Source organism: Protopterus annectens, chromosome 3.part1, assembly GCF_019279795.1.
Source record: "Protopterus annectens isolate FY-2018-M chromosome 3.part1, PAN1.0, whole genome shotgun sequence".
NCBI lineage: Eukaryota > Metazoa > Chordata > Ceratodontiformes > Protopteridae > Protopterus > Protopterus annectens.
In genome coordinates, this window is record NC_056732.1 from 844,952,100 (window position 1) to 844,977,891 (window position 25,792).

General features: G+C 38.5%; 1 protein-coding gene across 2 annotated transcripts in view; it reads right to left on the reverse strand.

Annotated features, from left to right (window-relative positions):
* Positions 1 to 3,515: 3,515 nt before the first annotated feature.
* The window catches only part of LOC122798296 (cytosolic non-specific dipeptidase-like), a 345,095-nt gene continuing 322,818 nt past the window's right edge, over positions 3,516 to 25,792 (reverse strand). For both annotated transcript variants that reach the window (XM_044067118.1, XM_044067117.1), the window contains exon 12: positions 3,516 to 4,079. In XM_044067118.1, the coding sequence (XP_043923053.1) occupies positions 4,016 to 4,079 (64 nt within the window). In that variant the 3' untranslated portion in view covers positions 3,516 to 4,015. The remainder of the gene's footprint in view (positions 4,080 to 25,792) is intronic.

Consider the following 25,792-nt stretch of genomic DNA (forward strand, 5'->3'; position numbering starts at 1 on the left):
CATTTATAAACCTAGATATGTTTTCCAAATGTATTTGGCAAGTTTTGGTATCCTAGTGTTATTTTAAGGGGTATATGTAATCTTGGGTATAGGTGATAACAATTGTATAGGCTACCCTTGTCTACTAGAGACATAGGTGCCAGATTTGGGGTACATTTTTGATTCCTCAGCCACTGGTCCAAGTTACACTTTAATTGGATGAAGGAATAACTCTGCTTTATATGGAAGGGAAGCCTGTTCCAGAGAAGGGGTGGTCTCTGTGATACATACTTGTCACTTCAACATTGGTTCATTGGTTCATAGGTTGGTACTAGGCTATCAGCCCTAGGGCCTATACAAGCCTAGCCATAACAATTCCCTGGCTATTTCTTCCCACACTATTTACTTCCTAGACCCCTGTCTAGCAGGGAAACTGACTTGATCCCCGGGGTGAATTTCCTTTCTCCCATCCATGTCTTATTTATTATTGCAGACAAGGGTTAGGTACCTAAATCAGGTAATTCTGATGCTAGTTATTTTGCAGACTTGCAACAGGTCCATCAGAGCTGGATCAGAGGATGCTTTGTAGGCCAGGCATAGATTGCCTCTCAGAATATAGGAGACCAAACTGTGGGAGAGGGCTTTGAGGTGGTCTATGTAGGATATGTTGTGTAGTCTATGTATTCTTTTTGTGAGGAACCTCTGTGGATGCTCAAGTTGTTGCATATATCTGGTTAGGTACATACTGAAGAGGGCATTATATTCAATAATTGGTCTAATAAAGACTGTGTACAGCTGAACAATGACTCCCTTAGACCTGAATGCCATATACCTGCTTGTAAGTTGCACAATATAGAATGATTTTCTTACTACATGAGGCGCAAAGGCCAGGTTACTGTCTACATGTGTTCTGAAATCTCTGACTACTGCATCTGCTCTTAGGGATGTATTATCAATGTGGTAGTTTGCAAGAATAGCTATCTTCCCAAGCAATACTGTTATGCATTTCTTGGCATTAAGTTGAGACTGTGGTTCTAGCACCATGCATTAGACTGTGCCAGGCCCCCTTAGAGGGTATTTGCTTCATGGGGGATTGTATGACTACAGTCATCCAGAGGTTCTTGATGTTGGCCTTGACTTTAGAGAAGTAGATGCCAAAAAGGAGTGGCTCCAACATCAAGCCTTGAGGGAATCTTCTAGTGACTGGTCTCTTTGTGGAGGTAGACTCACCTATTCTGAGTTATTGGGTGTTATCTGTGAGCCATCTAGTCAGCAGGTGACATTAGGGTTTATACCTAATTTTGTGAATTTGTCTACAATGTCAGAGTGTGGTATCAAATGCTTTGATCAGGTCAAAGTATGCAGTATGCACTGTTTTGCCCTTATCCATTACGTTAGTGACCCCCCGAAAGAAGTGCACCAGGGCTGAGTAGGCATGATCTGCCCTTCACAAAATCAAACTGGGTTGGCTGAAGGTTTCATATGTCATTCTTTACGATTTCTATGATAATTATTTCCACGGCCTTGCATATGAGATTAGTCAGATTTAGGAGTCTCTGGTTACATTGACTATAAATGGCCCACCCCTGTGTAGAGGGATGACAGTTGCAATCCTCCATTCACTTGGCTCAAAAGCTGTCTCAAAACTGTGGTTAAATAGTGATTCTAGTGGTCCCTATAGGTCATATTTCATGCTATTAAGGAGACATCCTGAGTTATTTTCAGGACTCACTGATGCAGTGTTCTTGGCCTTGGAGAATGCATTGAGGACCTGTTTCCTAGTGATAGTTGGTGGGGCAGTTATGGTTGAGGGTATATCCTGAGAAGTGTCTGATGCTGTGAGGGGGTAAATTGCAGCTAAATTTGTCTGTCAGTAGAGTTGCTATATCTTGGCTCAGTACAGGTAGTTCCATTTACTATTCGTTTGTTACATTGTTGTTAATTGTCTTTGAGATTGTGGACATAGTTGAAAAATGCCTTGTGATTGTCCTTGGCCTAGGAAGTTATTTTTTACCTCATACTTGACTTTGGTAGACATGATTAGCCCCATAAGTTGCTTGTTTAGACTGACAATGGAGTTTTTACTTTGTTGGGTATTGCACTTCCCAAGTTTTGCCATGAGTTTCATACTTTGTTATATAAACCATTGATGCTGAGATTCAACTAGGGTGCCTTGTTTTTTTTGAGTTTGTCCTTTGCTTATTCCAGATAATTATAACCGTCTCTATGCGGCCTTTAACATGACTGTACAGGATTTCCGTGAACAATTTCTTTTAGGCAGCAGTGTTCTTGGGTTCTTTTTTTGAGGGAGGGTTGAAATTTTGTCAGGGCAACAATAGCAGGAAGTTGGATATGACACAATATGGGGGTGAGATTGGCTACATTGAGACTTTGGGAAGGGTTAGAACAATAAGACAAAATTATAGGACATGCATTGGTGTATCTTTCAGCCTTACATTGCCTTGATGCAATACGCTGGCTATGAATGCCTATATGGTGGCAGAGAGATTATAAGGAAGTGGAAGAGAAGCACTGTAGTAATGGTTGAGATGTAAAAGAACAGAAGCTCAAAATTCTGTTGATTTGGGAGGCAACAAGAGTGTTGTTGGAAAGACAGCAAACGTAAGTGGAAAGAAGATGCTAGAAGGATGGATCATTTTATTACTGGCTGATTTTAATTAGATGCAGGCAGCTCATTTATTATGTGTTTAAGATTGTTTAATTACAAAGAGGTTAAATTTTACAATCTATTATGAGACTATTTTCAAGTTTACTGTAAAATTTAATAGAAAACACCCTGAGGCTAGAATGATACTTTTATGGAAACTGTGAACTATAAATGCACCATAGGAGGAAGACTTGCATTTAAATCAGTATTATTGTTTTTAAAGATGTGAGGAATATAGTTATTCACATAAAGATGATGATATTATGTTTGGAACTGTGGAAATGGGACAGATTCCACCATGACATTTGTGTACATGTTTACTGTTGATAGTTAATAGAGCAGTACAAAAAAAAAGATTAAAAAAGCCTCTTGAAGTAACAAGGCATACTATAGCATTCACACCAGAAGTATTTATACATATATATTTTTATCATATAAATCATTTCATTAAATAAATCAAATAAATGTTCATTTGAAAGGTCTAGGCATAATAACCTTCATAGAATGTCATTGCACAGCATCAATTAACTTATACAAGTACTAAGTCAACATTCCATGGGAAAGACAGCGTAATAGAAAGTTGTTAGAAATCTTGACACCTATCATTACCCTTGAGAATCTTTTACACAGTGTTTCCATTTGTTGTTTGCTACAATCTTTTCTTTGTTTCAGCTTTTTTTATTCTGTAACATGCAGGATGTCATCCCTGTACTAGGTCAGTAAATGATGCCACTGCAAACCAAAATACATGCAGTTATGGGTTAGGAATAATGTTTTTTTAGATGTACCCTGGAGATTGGAGAACTTGAATCCAAAAGTGAGCCATTTTTTTGCATTCCTTCCATTTCTTCCTAATAACAACACCATATCACACAAGAGGATTATTTTTATTTTTTTCTTTCCATTTTTACAGTGCTCACTTGTTAAAGGACAGAATGATGCAAAAGTAAACATTTTTTGTCATCATCGGATACCATTTTATTTATGTTGTTGATTTTCTATTTGAGATGGAAGTTACCCTAGGTCTTCCAGAGGAGATTGCTCTTCAATGAAGGTATTAACCGAATGCCAAAATTGATTTTTATGTAATTTCATAAACCTCTGAAGTCTTGTTAGCTTATCTGTAAGGAACTAATGCAGAGCATATATGAAATCATCAGAAGAAGAGGACATTTCTGTGCAAAATATGCACCCGTTGTACATGGTTCAAGTTTTAACTGTGCAAACGTGCTTTAAGATTCAGTCCAGCTGTAGTCAATTTCATGCTGTTTCAGCCAAACTACCTAAAATGAGCTTTTAAATCCTGCTAAAATAAAAATGTAGTGTATAATACTATGTATTGTCCTTTTGTCTTGATGGGTATTTTTCTTAGAGTTTAGCAAATTCCTGGGCATATGCAGCAGCAAACTTTGTTCCTTCAATGTAGTTATACCTATAAAACAAAATAGAGAGAAGTCAACCTTTGCTTATTCAACATAATTGTTCATTTAGTGTTTATTTAGAAAATATTATCAGCATAATTTTGCAATGTGTATTGAATACAGGCTAACACTCGGAGGTTTGTCAATACTCGCTATCCTACAGACTGCTAAGAGGTGACCTGTGTCTGGCATACAAGACATCCTCTGACCTATTGCTGATGGATTTGCTGTGCATCAGCAAGTCAAATGGCATCAGAAATACTTGGTCTAGGGATTTAAACCTCTTCTGCAACATCAACACAATGGTTTGGAGGGGCAGGTATATCTTGCAGAGGATAATGCTGCTGTGGAACAGACTCCTCATCTACATAAAACAAAATTAATTCCTGTCCATATTCAAAAGAAATGTATATCTATGTATGGGAAACAGAAACTTTACCCCAGGCCTGTTCGTGTACTACCACTGGACAAAGGCAGATCCTGCATATTTTATCTCATGCATGAGGGGACCCGTCAAATTATTTGTGGTATGATCCCAGTTATTCTTGTTAGGGGTAATTTATAATTATTGAGCATGGGATGGGTAAAGCCAATCTATAACCAAATGGGATAGGTTATTTCAAGCACAAAAAGAGAAACTGGCTAGGCTTAAAATAGCCTGCAAGAGCCGCAAGCCTAGAACGTACCTCTGAACATGTGAGCACATTTCAAATTCTTTGCGGTGTCCTGCAAGTACAATTGTCTTTTGTTTTTATCTTTGATAGTTTTATTTTAGTGTTAGCTTATTCAGCATTAGAAAACAGCATTAACTGTTGGACTGATGGTATGTATTGTAGTCTGTCACAAGGAAAGCTGAACTACTATGCTTGTTGTGGTAATACTTCACTTAATTGTAATGTGAAATTCCAGTACAGCTGCCCTGTGAATGTATGCACCTTAAATAAATATGTAGCTGTGCAGTACAGATCAAGTCAACTGCATATATCCCAAAATTTAAAATATGATGGGAAATAGCAAATATCCATGCACACTGCTAGACTATCAGCAATTTTCATTCTCTGTAAATGAACTCTCCACCAGTGTCAGACACACTGCTACGGTATACTGCTCACACTGTACTGCTTACATCTTCTCCATACATTTGCATCCTCAGTATCAATATCCTATTGATCTCCACTCCCAGAATCCCCATGTGCATGTTACTTGGTCCCAGAGCTAGGTATTAAACCAAACATTGTGCTCAGGTCTCTCTGGAAAGGATAGGTCCTACCTAGTTATGAAGATAATAATAGAAATATTACTGTTGATATCAGCACTGGTTTCTGCTGAGTCACCCCAGGTAACTATGTCATCAATAGAACACTACTAAAAGTTGATTCACTAGTTAGGGATAAGGGAACTCATGTAGATAGTAACCTAACCTTTGATCAACATGTGTCCAAGGTAGAAAGAAAATCCTTCTATGTTGGTCAACTTACAAAAAAAGGCATGGCATCTAGGTCCAGACAGGTCATCATACCACTGTACTCAGCCCTCATCAGACCCATCATAGAGTATAATGCTTCCTTTGCAATGTAGCTGACAGACACATACAGCAACCAGAACATCCACAAAGGTTCCTTACAAAAAGGATACGAGGAGTGAACTCAATGTCCTACACTGATCAAAGTCATGTCTCTTTATTCGGTACCATACAGATTTCTGAGAGGTGATCTTTGCCTGGCATAGAAGTTATCCTTGGACTTTGTTTTGATGAACATTTTGCACATCCAGAAAACAAACAGGATCAGAACTACTAGATTAAAAGACCTAAATTTGCTTGTGACTTAAATAGGACATTTTGGAGAGACAGATATGTTTCTCAGAGAATTCTCATTCTCTGGAACAGGCTTCACATCCATTCACTACTCCTATTTGAGAGCAACTTGGACCAATGGCTGGGTAATTGGAAATTCACCCCTGGCCTAACTCATATATCTCTGATAGATAGAGGCAGTCAGTAAATCACTACCTTTATAAATCAAATTTGTGGGACACATTTGGGTTTCATGGCTAGGCTCTAGTGGTTGTTAGCCTAGTATACACCTATGAACCTCCGAAATGACTATTAATAGGTTTATGACACCATGAACTATTTTTCCATAGCAAATTCATATTTCACATGTTTACAATACTTTCTATACATTTCAGAGGAGTATGTATAATTTTTTTAAGAATCATCATTTTCTTCTCATATATTTCAGATGTTTACCATACTCTGCTTTTCAACAACTCAGATGTTTACCCATACACACATTTTTGGAGAAATGTCATTCTCAGTTACCATACTCAATGTACACTTCAGAATATGTATTAATGGATGTTTTTTTGTAATACTAACATTTTCTAATCTCTTTTATTTATGAAATGCTGTTTTGTTTCATTTTAACTCAGTGTACATTTATATAAAATATTGTGTAATGGTTCTTCAGCTGTTTGCAAATATATATATATATATATATATATATATATATATATATATAAATATATATATATAAATATATATATATAAATATATATATATATATATATATATATGTATATATAAATATATATATATATATATATATATATATATATATATATATATATATATATATATATGTTTTTTACATTTATTTTCCTCTTTTCCAGTCCCCCTTTGAAAATGGGCTCTGCTTAGTGAGGCTAACCTGGTCAACAAAATGTAAATTATCATCATCATCATCATTAATCATCATCATCATCATCATCAATCCCCTTTTTCTCAGTTTCTACATGGGGTCCGAGTGTCATGTCAACTGTTGCCAACTCTCTTGATTCAGAGACTCTCGCAGGTCTTCTCTCACACAATCCAACCATCTCTTTGCTGGACTACCTTATTTCTTCTTGCTTTCTTCCTGTCCGTCACAAATCTTTTTCCCCAGATTGTCTTCTGGTTTTTAACACGTGTCCAAAGCATCGATAATCTGTTCTCTTTAACCTTCTCTGCAAGTGGATCTACTTTGGCTTCTGCCATGATGTCCTCATTTCTGCATCAGTCTCGCAGTGTGCATCCTACCACCCATCTCAGGCACTTCATGTCCATCACCTTTAGCTTCGTCAACTGCTCTGCCTTTAATTTTTCTGGGACTTCAGACCACTGCATGACTGGCCAAATCAGTATTCTTGAGCCCTTGTTATATATTTCTCCAAGTCTAGGAATGCCCAGTTGGACTCTTCATCTCTAGCTTATTTCAGCTATCCATCTACTTGCAAACATTGGGTCAGATGTACTGCATCCTGACCTGAATTTGAATTGCTCATCTCCCATCTTACTTTCTACTACTTTACGTATTTGTTTATCAGTCATCCTCAACAGAACTTTCATGTGATTTGACAGGAGTTAGATACCTCTGTACTGCTCACAGTTGTGGATGTCCCTTTTGTTATTGTACACTGTCATGAGTATGCTTATTCTCCAGTCATCCGGGATATGCCTTTCTCTCCATACTGCTATGAGTACCATCAGGAGCCATTACTTCCCTATGTCACCCAATATCTATCTTGATCATATCTGCTGGGACCTATCTGAACCTGCTGCTTCACTTACTTCTTTTTTCTTAGTGCTGTTCTTACTTCTCCTAGGGTGGGCTTCTTCTCCTCTTTCATTGTTTGCCATGTCTTGTGCAGTACAGTTTCTGTGGGTGTTTCTTCATTCAGAAGATGCTGAAAGTGCTCCTTCCATTTGCCTTTGATTTCCTGTGCACTAGTGAGCAGATTGTTACTGGCATCCCCTACGAAGGGTGTCTGACTATCTTCTTTATCTTTCAGTCTTTGCCTTGTAAATAAAATAAACTTAAGCATTTGTTTCATTCTTGCTGCATGGGTTCATAGATTCATAAGAGAAGACTAGGCTAACTGCTCTGATGGGCCCTTATGAGTCTAGCTAATAAACTAGGATCAGATTCAAGCCCTGTACCTTGTGATTATGAGGTGAAGACCTTAAAGGAGAACTGCACCCACAGACTGAAAAAAACATGTTTGTTTTATCAAGTCTTGATGTTTCCTGCATTTTAACACTACTTTTGAACTCTATATACTTTTTATATTTTTAAATAAAATTCCAGAGTATGCCCACATGGGGTCTGGCATCTTGATTTTTTTAGTCGACCTCCAGGTATCCCATAATGCAGTGTTTAGCTTTAAAATGTTACATCATAGCTCCTAAGCTCCTGTCAATGCATTGACTTTACATGTATTTTCACGGGAGCGCTACAGAATCCTGAAAGCCCAGAATCCTGAAGACCAAAATCCTGAGACCTTCTTCTTCTTCTTTTGGCTTTTCCCGGTTAGGGGTCGCCACAGCGGATCATCTGTCCGCTCATGATTGGCAGTGGAGTTTTACAGTGTCAAGTTGCCAGCCCGGCGCCCAACCTTCCACAGAAGGCACATACACACGCACACTCACACCTAGGGCCAATTTAGAGTGTCCAATTACCTACTGTATATCTTTGGGATGTGGGAGGAAACCGGAGCACCCACAGGAAACCCACGCGACCTCATGGAGGACATGCAGACTCTGCACAGAAGGCACCCCAGCTGAGAATCGAACCGGAGAACCTCTTGCTTTGAGCGGCAATGCTAACCACTGTACCACTGTGGCCGCCCACCAAAATCCTGAGACCAAAATCCTGAAAGTTCAAAATCCTGAAAACTCAAAATACTGAAAATTCAAAATGTTGAAAACACACAGGATACCAACACTTACTATATTCCAGTACAAGTCCATACAGAAACATATTACCCTTCAACTATATGCAGGGGGGCAAGCCCCCCTGCACCCCCCACACCTCCTGCTACTTAAATATATCAATTTCGAGATTGCACTTCACTACACTAAGTGCAATCTTGGAGATGATATATTTAAGTAGCAGTGGGTGAGGGGTGCAGCCCCACATGGGGGGTGGAGGGGGCTTGCCCCCTGCTTATACTTGTAGAACAGTAATATAGTTTGTGTTTTATGTCTTTCTGTATTTACTTGTGCTGGAATATAGTAAGTGTTGGTATCCTGTGTGTTATCAGTATTTTGAGTTTTCAGGATTTTGAACTTTCAGGATTTTGGTCTCAGGATTTTGGTCTTCAGGATTTTGGGCATTCAGGATTCTGTAGCGCTCCCATTTTCACATATACCCTGCTTTCTTTTAGTCAGTCAGGTATAATTACCATTTCTTGCTTTTCAATGACTACTTAAAAGACAAAGATTACAGCAGCAAACAGCTCAAATTTGCCACTTTGACAGAAAGGAAGGTGAGGTGTTTAGGGGGAGGGGAGAGATGAGTTTAAGGACTACAACTTAGGCATAAAAAAGGAATGAAAACTGGCCACTTTAGAAAGAAAAAGAAGTAACAGGCACTGAGAATACTGTTCTGTATGATTATCCCTGTTTGTCTTTTAAGGCTTTGCATAGGAGACTAGTGAGACTTATGGGTCTCTAATTTCTAGGGTCTGTAGATGGCCTGCCTTTGTGCAGAGGGATGACTGTAGCTGTTTTCCATTCACGAGGAAAGAAGCCTTTTTGGAGACTACAGTTAAATAGTGATTCCAGGGGGTCTGATAGGTCATTTTTCAAGCTATTTAGAAGATATCCTGGGATATAGTCTGGCCTCATTAATGCAGTGTTCTTGGCTTTAGAGAGAACATTCAGGATCTATTCCCTAGTGATAGCAGGAAGGGTTATATTTGATGGTAGTTCCTGAAGAAAGGTTGATCTGGCTCAGTATAGGTGGCTGCATTAACAATGAACTCTGCACACAACTGTGTATTGCCTTTGAGGCTGTGGACATAACTAAAAATGCCTTTTTGTTATCCTTAGCCTAGGAAGCCAAATTTACCTCAAATTTGGTTTTGGTAATCTGTTTTTTTGGTATATTTTTCCTCTGAATCATTTGTTTAATTTGATAAGAGTGCTTTTATCCAACTGGGTGCAACACCCAATTTTTGCCACAATTTTCCTCAGTCTATTGATATTGTGATTCCATCAGGGTGGCTTATTTTTGAGTTAGTTCTGTACTTATCCCTCTATGCAGGTAATATCACGCTTGTATAGGATTTCTGTGAACAGATCTGTGTTGGCAGCAGTGTTCTCAGAGTTTATGGGGCCAAGACATTTCCTAGGTTATCACTTAATAGTAGGGAGTTAGCCTTAGAGTAGTTACTGCACATTCTAGGGTTAGCTGGGGTTCCAGATTTTATTTTTCCTTCAAAGGAGACTGTTTTGTTGCCTGACCTTATCAAATATGACATTACACTAGGGAGTGTGCAGCACTCTCCCACATTACTGAGGGCCAGATTGAATATGTTTGCACCCATAGTCAGTGTATTGACAATCTAGTCCAGGAATCTCTGTGCTTGCATTTATGGTGTTGCATATGAGTCCCAGTTAATAGTGGGGTAATTAAAGTTAGATCCTGAAACACCATACCATTCCTGTTGGGAGGTGGCATGAACATAGATGCCTTAAAACGAAAAATACCTGTGTCAAAAATACTGTTACCATTGGATTGATTTTGAAAAAACAACCTAATGTTCAATATTCTACAGAAATTCATAATATCCTGTGCAAAAATTTCCTCACCAACCAAATAACTGGGTACGAAATTCAAACCTTTATTCAACAAGTCAGTCTCATCCGAGTCCAAAACATAAGATGAGATGTTCAGTACATTATTAGTAGCATCTATGTGGTCATCAATTGAAGCAATGTCTCCAGTGTTTGATCCATGCCTATGGTGTTTACGCCCCTCCCCTCCGGTATCACCTAAAGGGATACCCTCATTTCTCTTTTTAGGTAAGGGTGACGTATTGGGTGTACTCCAATCAGTATCAGTGGTAGATGAAAACTCCTCCCCTGATATACCTGTGGTTCCCGAACCAGACCCACTTCTCTTAAAAATAAATTTCTTCTTTTTTCTTCTGGGGAGTACCTGGGGGGGATGATCTAGTATGATCTAGTATCAGAAAAGTTAACATTTTTCTGGATAATAAATGGTTGACCTTGCCTGTAGTCGCTAGAATCCCTAGAAAACTTCTTAGCCATACGTGTTTTCAAATCCTTTTCCAAATCAATTAGCTGTTTGGTGAGCTGTGCAAACTGCCCTTTGTATAATGAATCACCCTCATGTTTTTAACCTTTTCACATAACTGACCAACCCTTTTAGTCAGTTCACTAGTTTGTCTCTCATAAAAAGCATGTAGAACATTAACAAACATCATAGAGGCTTCCTGCAAAGCTGCTTTCCATTCTGACATCAATTGGTCATTGGGTGATTTAACAAAAGGCTGTAGCTGTATCCTAAGCCCTCTAGGACAAAACTTGTTCGAACTATATGCCCAAAACAGTTTTTGATGGCATACATTAGATCGTAGTTCTTTCATAACTACTACCAATTGTTCAAAGGCCTCCATACAGGAATTGTGAGACACCCCACATTCTGATTCTTGATTGATAAAATTCTTGAAAATCCTGACATCCTCCTTATCTGCCTACAGGCCTTCCAATATTTTAATCAGATCCATGATGGCCAAAACAAACTTATAAAAGAAATACCTACTGGGCCTATAAATAAATATAACCCACCTATAAACTTGGCTATATAAAACACAATAACAGAAAAATATTAATGCAATATATATGGCATGAAAAAGTCTGTTTTGTAATTCTGATGTAATTCAAAGACAACAGGCATTCTTTCTAACTAAATACAAACACTGTGAGACATATACATCAGAAAAACATGTTAAAAGATGCAATCACATTCACAACTCAAGTCACGCAGGTCGTGAAATGCTCAAGAACATTTGAGGATAAACCTACACTCCATCAAATTTATAACACAAATTGTCAGTTAATCGTAGATACAGAAATTATGTCCCAAACAAACTTATCAAAGTTCAGTACAACTCGGAAAAATCTTTAGCTGTTATCAGTCAAACCAAAAAATGCGATATTATACAAACCGCTAATGCTTGATGAGGAATAGATGTAACTTTGTTCCATTTTATTCTGTGAAGCTGGATTTAATATACATTGTACAAAACCCATATAGTTTCAAAAAAAGTCCTCAAAGAAGAAAACGACCCTAGGGCACACTGTAACTCCACAAGCAATGTGCGTGATGAGGTCACACGTTTGAAAAAATGTTCAAATGGAAAGACCGAAGAAAAACAGCATATACCCAAGATGTATGATAGCTGGAATCAGTATTTTTCTTGAATTTGGCATACTCATATCAAAGAGTATAGAAATAAAGACCCTTCAATCAGTCAAATAAGCACAACTGACAGAACGGCACGGCCATGGGTAACCAAACCAAATAGCTCCACAAATTACTCTAAACACTTAAACAGCTACTGGTGGGCAAAATAATCCAACAGAGCTGAAACACCAATACAGTCATAAAATGCACCTTCCATTAAAATAATAATCCACTGGACACATCACAAAAATATAAAGTCACCTTGTAGATAAATAGATTGTTCGCTGGTACTGCTGACAAATCCCAACAGTGTACAACTTGAATAGACACTGTAAACCAAAAAGTACACTTTGTAAAAGTAAACTCTTTGCATCCAAAATAGAAAATAAAGTGGCATTCAGTATTAGATCTGCAACTTCCTCAACTGTGCACATTGGATGATATGGCCTTTTTAATGCTTTGTTCAAATCTCTATGATCAATGCATATCCTGATTCTTTCTTATGAGCAGCTACCATGGACGACTCCCATTTAGTTGGTTCTGTGACTGGACAAATCACACCTTGCTGCACTATCTTATTGCATTGCTATCAGAACTCTTCTTCCTGGTCTGACCACTGGAGTGACCTCGAGGTCTAATTTCATAGAATACACAACTAGAAGTTTGCCCAATTTGTTATTGAAAACATCAGCATACTCTGAGAAAATGGCTTCAGAAAAAACTGTACTTGGAACTGCAATCACATGATGAACTTCTTTAGCAAAAGAAAGCAGATTTATTCTGAAAGTATCTTTGAGATCTAGTAAAGTTTGCACTGGATGTTGCACTACGTAGAATAATAAGTTGTAACAGTTCTCAGCCAAATAATATGAACATATTACTGAACCTTTGGTTTGAATTTCTTCACCTCCATACGTAACAAGTTTCGCACTGCTGGTTACATTGAGTTGTTGGTTAGTTCTCAGTTTTGCAAATGTGTCCGCTGCTATAACATTATACTTTGACCCAGTGTCTACTTTGAGCTCTGTGGATTTTCCATTGATCCGAACCGTACAAAATACTTCATTCCTTGTTAATAAGTTTACTGCATCATCTCATTCTCCAAGTAGTGCTACACCATCCACATAGAAAGTTGACTATTTCGCCTCTACTTGTTCAACTTGTTTTTTTATGTGACCTTTCTTTACAACTGAGTGAAGCTTACTTGATTTTTAGAAATGGTTCCATTTTTTACACTTGTGGCATTGCTGATCATATGCTAAACACTTCTCTCTTTTAGCCTCATGATTTGCACCACATTTGTGACAGTTAACAATAAAGCTAGACAGGTTTTGCTGACTCACATTTGTGTTGCACTGAGCTGGCAGTGGAGCTTGCACTTTCTCTGGGACTTTCTGGAAAACTTCATACCTTCTTTGGAAACCTTGTGGCTGCCCCTTGCTTAGGCCTGTTTCTGTTTGCCACGTTGCATTCTATCTATGTTTGCTCTGGAGCTCGCTGAAACCAAGCTTTTGCCACTCGCAAGTATATTCATATGTATTTCTGTCACCTCATGGACCTGGAAAATCTCTGTTGCTTTGCTTAATGTCAAATCAGTATGATGAAGTAAAATCTTTCTCACTGCAGCATTATTAATATCACACACGTCTGTCCTTTATCAGCTCATCTTTCATATCACCAAACCAACACATTTTAGCTTTGTTTTTCACGTCAGTTATATAAGCTGCAAATGTTTCCCCTGGTTTCTGATTTCTTGCATAAAACAAATGCCTCGCTAATGCAATGTTCATCTGGGGGTTGCACATTTCTCTGAACTTACGCCTCAAACAATCGGGGTCTTCCCTTGATTCAGCTTGCACAATAATATGGCGGTCTGCACCTTCACCTTCATACACTGCTGGTGTATATACAAATTAACGTTCTGTTTCTCTGGCCTCAGATCCTGCTAGATTTATCAAAATGAATGCCTTGGCATGTGCCTCTTTATTTGCATAAGCTGCTTGTATGAAAATATCGTACTCTTGTTCAAATATTCTCCAGTTCTCTGCAATATTCTAATAAAATGCAAGTGGTTGAGGTTTTCTAAATCCATCTGCCATATTAACACATACCAGCAGAGGGTCTTGCAAATATGCACGAATATATACACACACAAATGCACGCGCGCGCGCGCACACACACACACACACACACACACACACACACACACACACACACGCACGCACACACATGTGCATAAGTAATTGGACACAGTTTGTTCAAAGATTTTGTGCTCTGTACTTATATGTTCTCTCTTTAAGCTTATCAGAATTGTACGAAGAACAACCTCACAGTACTTTCAAATAACTGGACTTTGCGAAATAAACTTCTCGGGCTTCTCAATGCTTTATTGCACTTTGCAAAATAGCTTTTCAGATTTCTCGATGATTTACTGTACTTTGTGAAGTAGCTTCCCAGATTTCTTGATACTGTGTGCTTTGCAAAATAGCTTTTTAGATTTCGCAATACTTTACTGTGCTTTGCAAAATAGCGTTTTAGATTTCTCAATGCTTTACTGTACTTCGGGAAATAGCTTTTTAAATTTTTCGATGCTTTACTGTGCTTTGCGAAATAGCTTGAAGTATTTGCACTTTGCAAATGACTACATACAATACACTGAAATGTCCCCAAAATGGCAACTCTACAGTACAAGAAGCAGACTGTAATGTTGGCACTTTGCGAATAGACAAACTCAGCACAAGAACTTTTCTTCAAATAACTATGCTTTGACTGGATTACACAAAATAGTTGCACTTTGCACACAGTGAACTCTTTGAAATACGTGCACCGTAACAAGCACGCACTGTAAGCACTTTTACACACTCTGAGATACTTTGAATAACTTTAATTATGCACTTGATACAATACAAAGTCGCTGTTATGCCCAAACACAGCACTTTGGCCAAACACAAGCAGTTGCATTGTTTTATTTTTGCTTACTGTGCCCTTTTTCTCTTTTCTTAATATATCCTTTTTGCTCGTTTAAGCCCTTTTTATGCCCAATGTACATTTCTTGTGTTTGTTTTACTCTAAAGATGCCCAGTTCTGACTTAAACACATTTGTTCTGCCTTAAACATGCTCATTTGGCCTTAAACATGCTCGTTTGTACTTTAAAGTCAATTGTCGTGTAAAATACTTTTATCTTAAACATTTTCTTTAGCTAACAAACTTTTTTGTACTTTCCGCTTGCCTGATAATGCGGTTTGTGCCCTTGTAATGCCCTTTCTTGCCTCTTTTCACATCAAGTAAATAATTTGTATTATCTTTCATTACCTCTGATTCTTTCTGGTTGTGTTTGTTCTGTTTTCCCTCAGTTTTACCCTTGCTGTCATCTTTACATCTCATAAGGGTTTATTCCCATTTAGCTTTTCTAGTATGCCTGTCTGGAGATTGTGTCAAAAGCTTTGACTAGGTCAAGATATGTGGTATGTACCATTTTGCCTTTATCCATTGCTTTGGTGATCTTTCCAAAAAATTCCATCAAGCTGAGTAAGCACGATCTTCTCTTGACAAATCCAAATTCAGATGGGTCCAGTGTTTCAAGGTTCCATATGTCCTTATGGATTAGTTCCATGACAAGTCTTTCCATAGATTTGCATATCAGGCTGTTCATATTTACGGTTCTGTAATTTACTGGGTCTGTGGAAGGTCCTCCCTTATGCAGGGGAATGACTGTAGCTATTCTCCATTTGCTAGGTATAAAACCTGTATGGAGGCTGTGGTTGCAGAGTGTTGTTAGGGGTGTGGATACATTGTGTTTCAGGCTATTTAAGATGCATCAAGGGGTATTATCAGGACCCACTGATGCATTCTTTTTAGCTTTTGATAGCACTTTTAAGACTTGGTCTTGTGTGACAGTGGGAAGTGAACCACTTTTAAGTTTATATTGATGGAGAGATGGAAGGGAGAGAGGGGTAAAGTTAGAGCTTTATTTATTGGCTATATATTCAGCCTCAGTGTTGGTACCATTGTTCCCAATCAGCTCAATGCATTGCTGTGTTGTGCTTTTGAGATTATGAACATAACTAAAAAATGCCTTGTGATTGTCTTTGGCCTGGGTAGATATTTTTGGCTTTTGTGAATTTTATTAAGCTCCTGAATTGTTTGTTTGCTTATTTCAGTGACCAGGGCTCTATAATTCTGGAAATTACCCTTCTTACTTTTAGTCCAAATTATCTTCCTGTTATTGTAAAGCTTGTTGATATTATGGTTCCACCATGGACATTTGTTTCTAGGGTTTGCATAGTGTTTGTTCCTGCAAGGTACAACTGCATCTATGCAGCTGTTTATATGCTGATATAGTATGGTGGTGTACATTTCCATATATTCAGTGGAGTTCACTGTGTTTGATGGGGATTTAAACCTTGCCAATGTATCACGTGGGAGTTGGTGGTTTGTCTAAGAGAAATTCCTAAAGGAACCCTGGGTGGAAGTGATCTCTGGTTTCAGTTTTATTTCAAAGTAGATGGCTTTATTGTCAAACCTAACAATGAGAAAGATACACAAGGGATGGTGCAAGATGCCTCCATATTAGTAAGGACAAAATCCAATATGTTATCCCCCAATGGGCACGTGGACTAATTGTTTGTGGGCATGCATATTGACAAAGTCCAGGGGTTGTATAGGTTTCCCAGTCTAAAGTAGGATAGTTTAGATCACTTAGGAAAATGGTAAATTATAAATAAGGCAATTTCTGAATTTGACATAATGTCACTAAAGCATAGTTGACAATGCAACATTGTGGCTTAGTTCATGGGTTCATAGGTTGGTACTAGGCTATCGGCCCTAGGGCCTATGCAAACCAAGCCATAACAATTCCCTGGATATTTCTTCCCACAATATTTACTTCTCTGGGCCCCTGTCTAGCAGGGCGACTGACATGATCCCCGGGGTGAATTTCCTATCTCCCATCCAATCATCAAGGTTCCTTTTGAAGAGGGCCAATGAGGCACTCTGCTTGACATGTATGGGCAGTCTATTCCAGAGTATGGGGAACCTCTGGGTCAGGAACCTATCCCTCCAGCATGTTTTGTTCATTGTGATGACAAGGTTTAGATCCCTGGAGCGTGTGGCTCTGAGGGATTGGGATTTATTTAAGTGGAGCATGTCCAACAGTTCAGGGTTTGACATGGCCTTGTATGTTAAGCAGAGATCGTCTCTGAGTAGACAATATGCCACAGAGTATAGCTGGAGTTTTTTTAGACGGTCAGCATATGGCATCTGCTTTAGGCCTGTGATTCTTTTAGTGAGGTATTTCTGTGGCCTTTCCAGCTGTTGCAGATGTCTTGTGAGGTACATACCAAACTGGGCATTATACTCTATAATGGGTCTAATGAGGGATGAGTACAGTGGGACAATGACCTCCTTTTTTCTGGATGAAAAGCCCTTATTGATGAGGTGTGCCACATAGAAAGATTTCCTGACTGTTGTGGCAATGTGGTTATCAAAAGTGAGACCACTGTCCACCTGTGTCCCGAAGTCTCTCATCACACTGTCGATGTTTAGCGTCCTGCCACCTATGTGGTAATTCATGGGTACATGTTTTTTCCAAAGGGGATAACTATACATTTCTTGGCGTTAAGCTTGAGCCCATGGCTCTGGCACCAGGCATCTGTTTCTGTAAGGCCTTTTTGTAGAATATCCACATCATTTGGGGATTCAATAATGGCTCCCAGTTTGCAGTCATCTGCAAACTTTGTTAGCCAGAGTCCCTTAGTGTTGGCCTGTACTTCAGAGAAGTAGATGCCAAACAAGAGTGGTCCCAGGACTGAACCTTGAGGTACTCTACTTGTCACTTTTGTCTGGAGCTGGATTTGGAGTCGGCTACTTTTACAGTCTGGGTTCTGTCAGTAAGCCAGTTGGCAACCCATCGAGTGACGTAGGGATTTATGCCCAGCTTAGTAAGTTTATCTATGATTCCAGAGTAGGGGATGGTGTCGAAGGCCTTGGTGAGGTTCAGATAGGCAGTGTGGACCACCTTACCCTCGTCCACAGCTTTGGAGACTGATTCGAAGAAGTCAATCAGATTCAGGAGACAAGATCGGCCCTTCACAAACCCAAACTGGGTGGGGTCCAGTGTTTGAAGGTTGCCAATGTCTTTGTTTATAAGTTCCATGGTAATGTGTTCCATGCCCTTGCAGATCAGGCTTGTCAGACTGATGGGACGGTAGTTCCCGGGAGCCAAGGCGGATCGTCCCTTGTGGAGCGGGATAACTGTAGCTGTGCACCACTCAGTGGGCACGAAGCCTGAGGTGAGGCTATGATGAAACATGACACTTAGGTGAGGTGCTAGTTCATTTTGTAGTTCATGTAGTACACAGCCTGGGATGTCATCTGGTCCTGTGGATGCTGTATTCTTAGCTTTGGAGAGTGTGTTTTCTACCTGTGTGGCCGTGATTATTGGAATTTGGCAATCTTTTTGTACTGAGATGGGCCCTTTAGGGGGTGAGAGGGGGGGTGAAGTTGGCACTAAATAGATCTGCCAGGATATTGGCAATATCCTTGGGATCAGTATATTTAATGCCATTCTGTTGTAGCTCAGAGCAGATCTGAGCATTGCCATTTAGATTCTTGACATAACTATAGAATGCCTTGTGGTTGTCTTTGGAATCTTTGGCAATTTTATTTTCGTAACTAGCTTTTGAGGATTTTATGAGGGATCTCAACTTCTTACTGAGGCTGGTGAGGGAGTTTTTTGCATCCTGGGATTTTCCTCTTTTCTGCAACAGTTTCTTCCTTCTGTTGTATAGTTTGTTTATAGCAGGGGACCACCAGATTGGCTTCCTTTTTTTGGAGAAGAGCATCTTGGTTCTACTTGGGATGGCACGATTCATGCACGAGTGGATGTGCTCGTACAGTGCCTTAGTGTAGGATTCTGCAGTCGAACTTCCAGATCCCGTCTGCATGGGTGTTGTGAAGTTTGTCACTTTTGACTTCAGTAGCATGAAGTTGGCTTTGGAGAAGTTTTTTAAGGAGGTTTCCTTACTGGGGGGTGGGGTGGGATGTGGATGCCAAAGGTGATTTGCTTATGGTCAGACCTGACCAATGAGGGGGTGACCACTGGTGTGGAGCATCTACCTTCCATGTTGGTAATGACCCGGTCTAGGATATTGGCTCCCGTGGTGGGACAATGGATTAGTTGATCCAGGGCGTTGGAATTTATGAATTCCAAGAACCGTTGGTAAAAGGAGTTGGTACCCGAGTAGTTTTCCCAATTAATGGCAGGGTAGTTGAAATCACCCAGTATTAGGGTGTTTGGTTGTAGCTTAATATTTTCCAGTATGTTTAGAAAGGTGTAGTGAGAATCTTGGGGCATGGTGGGGGATCTGTAGCAATCTACAATTTGGATTGCAGTCTTACCTAGTGTTAGTTGCACCTGGAGAATTTCAGATGCAATGTGTTGGGCAACTAGCCTGGAGGTGTGAATATCCTTGGTGAATATGGACACTCCTCCACCTTTAGTGTTTTGGTCTTGGTTTTGTGGCCGAAAAATGTGGTAAGAATTGTAGCCTGGTATTGCAGGTGTGCTCTCTGGAGCCTTGAACCAGGTCTCAGTTACTGCACAGATATCGATGTTCTCCATTTTTAGGAGTGCCTCAAGAGAGTGCATTTTGAGTTTTAGACTTCTAGCATTGAGTAGCATTACCTTCAGATTTTGCATGCTTGTATCTGTTACAATGGTGGTTTTATCCTTTGAACCTTGCCTAAAAAAGGCACTATAGGGGTGGCAAGAGATTTAGCCAGTAACCTGAATCCCAGGGGTGACAGGTGCAGACCATATCTGGCAAAGCATCATGGTTTGTCGATCATGTCTTCCCAGGCAGACAAATATTGGATCCCCTTTGAATGACACCAGAAGCTTAGCCAATTGTTGAAGTCAATCATTTTGTCCTTATACTGTGGTATCATTCTGGGTGAAGGCAGGATGCTACTCAGGGCTAGGGTCATACGTGTTCACAAAAACACTAACACTGTAAACTAAGAAAAAAATGCCCAAGTAATCCGTAAAGTGGTAGCACCATTTAATTACAAGTTCTATAATAACACACTAAGCGCTTTCACCCATCCAGTCCGTGGGTTTCATCAGAGTAAAAAAACAATGAAAGCCTTTTCTTTTATTACAAAGCAAACCAATCTCTATCCAATCACATTTCCACTCCAATCAAGTTAAGATTCCAACAATTAATTGAATAAATTAATAAAATAATTAATTAAACAATACAACGCCTCCTTAATATACAATAAAATATTGAATAAAACAGTCTTGTACTAAATTTAATCCAGTCAACGTTCCTGTGTCTAGTCAATTGTTATACAAGACTAATAAACTAAACAAAAGTGTGTTTATAATAGTTAATAGTTAATAATTAATAGTTGATAGTTAATAAGTATGTCTTTATAAAAAATATATATATATATATATATGTAATTAAGAGTACTAATACTAAAAATTAAAATTAAAATTGTTAAAAAATATATATATGTTCAGTTATAATTGTGAGTATGCAATCTTTGAATAGATAATAAAATTTTTGTATATTGTTGTGTTGATTTGTATGTGTACTCCTTTTATTTAGTTTAATATACCTAATAAAATGAAGTTCATCCTTAATGAATTTGAAAACTTGTTTAGATACAATATGATTTATATTTTATTTTTTATTTATTTATTTATTTAAATAAATAAATAAAAAAATAAAGTAAATAAATAATATTTTAAAATACTAGAAATGGAGATGTGTTCATTGATGCCAGGTGTGTTGCTGGCATTAAGTCTGAGTTGCCATAAACATTCCCTTGTTTCCAGTAAGTTATTCACATCTCCTTCCTTATTCATATTGTCTGAGATCCTATCGATTACAAAAAATATGAACCTGTTAAAATCCAGACATTTTGTACTATGTAGGTATAAGGAACTTGTTGTCCTCTTGTTTTTGATATCTCTATTATGTTCCATTATACGCTCTCTTAACTTCCTTATAGTGCTTTTTTTGGCTGAGATCTCTACCTCACAGCTTCCAGGTCTGGGGTTCATATGTTGATATTATCATAAATTCATAGCCTACTAGTAAACAGGCAGACTGATGGTTTGAGCAACCATAAGTAGCCTATCAATGCATCCTAGGATGCACTATTGGTAGGTTTACCTTCCTTCTTGATAATGGCCATACTATTAATCCCTGAGATAAATGTGTGTGAACCCATTCAATCATCAAAATTTAACTTGAAGAAAGCTAAAGTGTTGCACTAGTTAACTTGCAAAGTAACATTATTCAACAGGTTTACATTAAACCTGATGCCATAGTCAAAACACCAGGTGTTGATTCTGTCAAGCTTTTCTTGAAGAATATAAGTCTGTGGGGGGAATCATTGATGGTATTCAAATTGCAGCGATCCACAAACCTTGTACATTTGTCTTCACATTGGAGAAGAAGATGCCAAAGACAAAGAGACCCAGCACTGAGCCCTGAAGGATTCTACTAGCGACTAGTCTATTAGATAAGTTGGGACCACCAACTCTCATCATATGAGTTTGACCAAGGAGCTATTAAACAATCCAAGAAGTAATATGGGGGATAAGAATAAAGATGATATGTGTATCTATAGTATCTGCATAAGGAATGATATTGAATGCCTTAGCAATGTTGAAGTAAGTGGCACGGACATAATTACTCCTTTCAACAGTATCAGACATACCCTTACAAAAGTCACCCAAATTAAGCAAACAAGGTCTGCACTTCACAAAACCATACTGACTAGAACTGAATGTTTGTGAGTTACCAGTTTCATTGTTAATGAGATTGATTAAGATCTTCTCTATGAGTTTACAGGTAATACTAGTGACAATAATGGGACAACAATTGCCAGGGTGAATAACAACACTGTCCTTATGTAAAGGCACCACAATTGCTGTTCTCCAGAGCTCAGGCACACACCCTGTGGAGAAGATGAGAGTCCAGACACTTTCTGAATGGAGTTCACATGTACTCCCTGTGTCTGTGGGATTTTCTCTAAGTACACTAGTTTCCTTCCACTTCTCCAAACATGCTTACTGATTGTCTACTCTAAACTGTCCATATATAGTGCCATTCCTGGGGGATCCTGCAGGTGGTTATCAGACCCTTCTGCTTTGTCATAGGTAAGCACCTTACATTTCATGGTTAAAGCCTTTGCTGCCTCATAGTGCCTTTTATACACAAAAATCAGTTCATGAACATGCCTACTTACATATGCAAATTCAAATAATGTCAAGGTAGCATTGCCCAGTGCTGGAAGCTTGAACAGTAAAATGTTTGAGCTTTAGATCTTCTTCTGCCTTGAAGTCATGCACATTTGAGTAGTTTAAGAAGGTGTACCACCTCCTTGTCAGAGTTTGGCACATACATTGCATTTTGGTCCACAGAAACTCTGGGGCTATAGCCATGTATGTTAGGGAACCTGTTACTTATTGGTTCATAGTTTCATAAGGGCATAACAATCACAAGGGCCTTTTTTAAAGCTAGCTTTGCATCCCAAATCTCTGACAAGTTCTGATTCCCTTGATAAATATAAGCAGTGGCTTAGAAGATTAAATATTTACAAGCAGGGGCCTGGGAGACAAACCATTTACAGGCTGCCTGTGTCCATTAGAGACAGGTGCCAAGCTAGTAATAAATTTCCTGTTCCCCATCCAATTGTCCAAGTTACACTTGAATTGGGTTAGGGAGGAACTCTGATTTACATAGATGGGGAGCCTGTTCCGGAGAAGGGGTAGTCTCTGGGATACATACAGTCACTCCAACAGGTCCTATTTATATCACATGCAAGGTTTAAGTCTTTAGAGCAGGTAATTTTGGTGCTGTTTATTTTGCAGATATGCAGGAGGTCCATCATGTTTGGGTCTGAAAATGCCTTGTACGCCAGGAATAGATCCTGCTGACAAATTGTGAATGATACCATACTGGAACTTATAAATGTCTAGGTAACACAATAAAACCACATACTATATAATTGCCAGTTGTGGGTCCCCTTCTGTGTCTCACTCTGAGCACATTAATTATCTGAGTCACATTATTTTCATTACACAGAATACACATTATGGGTCATTTAATTACCCCAGTATAAACTGTCATAGCTATAAAACTAGCAACAAATATGCACATGGAATACACAATTTGGTTACTGCTAATTGTACTGATTAAATTGTTCCACTCCTAAGCAGGGGTGATAATCTTCTTGAACTTTTCCCCATCCTGTGCTACTCTAGTGTTGCTACCCTCTGTAGTGAAGTTTGACAACTTATCTGTAACTTTCTTCCTTAAAACACACTTTAACCCCCCCCCCCCAAATAAAGCAGTATTTTATGATTACTCCAAAACAAACCTGCTCCTTTCTGCAGGCCTTCTTGATAATTACTGACTGATTCACTACTCTCGAATGTCCATACATATTTGTCATTCCGGGGAAATCCAGTGTCTTCCTATGATTAGATGATTAAAAGACCCGCCTACTTTGCCAGGGGTGGGTTCCTGTCATCCCATAGCTTTTATCTACTGGCTAATTGGCAGAGATATGAAATGTGGATTTACTGAGAGCTACCGTGAGCTCTACACATTCCATTTTGGTATTATGCTTATTCTGCCATGAAATACTGCAGTAATCCAACTCGCCCATTATTTGATGCTACTGCATACTCCTCTGAATTTTGTTCTGTTATGGACAGATACATCATGAAGTCTGTTTCACTATTAGTATGAAATGCTGACTCCTGATTGTTTACATCGCATGTTCTCACTTCAACAAGCCCAGAAGCTGTCCATTACATGTAAAGTAACGGGACAGCACTAATCAAGTGTTTTTATGGGGAAGTAAGCCCCCTCCCCCATGTGTGAGGTAATCCTCTTATCCTCCACCTCCTTGAATTTATATATATATAAATTTCAAGGTCACAGAGCATTGCAGAACAGAGAGAATCCCCAAAACAGTGTTCAGCAGGCTTGGGCAATCTTTTTTTTTTTTTTTTTTTGCTTTGTTAAAGTGAAGAAGTGATTCTCAAGACCACACGGACTGAGGACATATTGGGAAACCGTCTGTTGCTATCCACAGTAAATATCATAGTAAAGTCAGGAATACGCCTGTATAGCATAATCCTGATACAACAAAAAGAAGACACTTCAAGCTACCTGTAACAGAGTTCCACTTTTAAAGTATAAAAGGACCCTTAAAACAAGTATATAACATCTTTAAGCACACCATCAAGGTGTATATGGCAAGGTATGAATTCAGGGTCAGTAACAACCATAAAGATAAACAGGATCCGGAAGCAAAGTTAGAGATAAATAGTAAGCCTCTTTAAAATGCAAGGGCTACTCAATCTTGTTTCAAAATTTTTTATTTGACAAACGAAACGATTATAAATCGGTTAGAGCTTTTTACTGAGCATATCTTTTTGGTTCGTTTAAACCAAAAATTTGTAAATAGAAAATCCTAGGTCATCATTTTAGACTGCAGAGCAGTGTATTAATTATGATTTTATATTATATATACATATATACTTCTTACCAAGATTTTTTATTTTCTGGTTTTAAATGTCATGCATTAAGGAATTTATGGAGACATCGAATTTTATAAGATGAGCCTTTTTGTAAATGTTATTTTATACAAGGATGGCACATAGTTTTACAATTGGAAGAAACAGTATTTATCACAGTTTAAAATACTTGTTTTTAAACTTTTTCATCTTTGTATGAGTTAATACAATATAATTGTTTAAACAGTCATGTGATACGATGTGACCTATTTAATGTAGTGAACCACAGACTTACTACTTCCTTGATAAAGCCCGGATTTATCCGAGTGAAAGCGCTTGGTGAATTTCGTTTGTCAAATAAAAAGTTTTGAAACAAGTTTGAGTAGCCCTAGTATTTTAAAGAGGCTTACTATTTTTCTCTAACTTTGCTTCCGGGTCCTGTTTACCTGAGTTCTATTGCTTCGTGGTACTTTTTGTTCTTTTGGATTTATAACCATAAAGATAAACACAAGGTCTTCTTCAGTTACATTAGGAAACATTAGAAATGATACTCATTACTGTACCAAACGTAATTTCAATGATGTTTCCCTCTCTGATCCTGAAGTCATTGCTCATATCCTTGTTGACAAATTCAGTGCAATTCTCATGGCTCCAAACCAGCCAGGTATCCCCCTTGACTACCAATCAACCCACCTCTTTCAAAATAATCTTGGACTAATTTATATCCAAAGGCAAAACATTAGCCCCATGAGACCTGACCATATCCCGGCCTGTTTGCGAGTATGTGTCAAGTACCACATAGACAACTCCCTTTTTAATCTCTTCCACTTAAATCTCTCAATTGGTTATGTCCCTGAAATATAAAGAATGATGATAGGGATGCTATTATTCCAAAGCAGCATGTCAGACCCCAGAAACTAT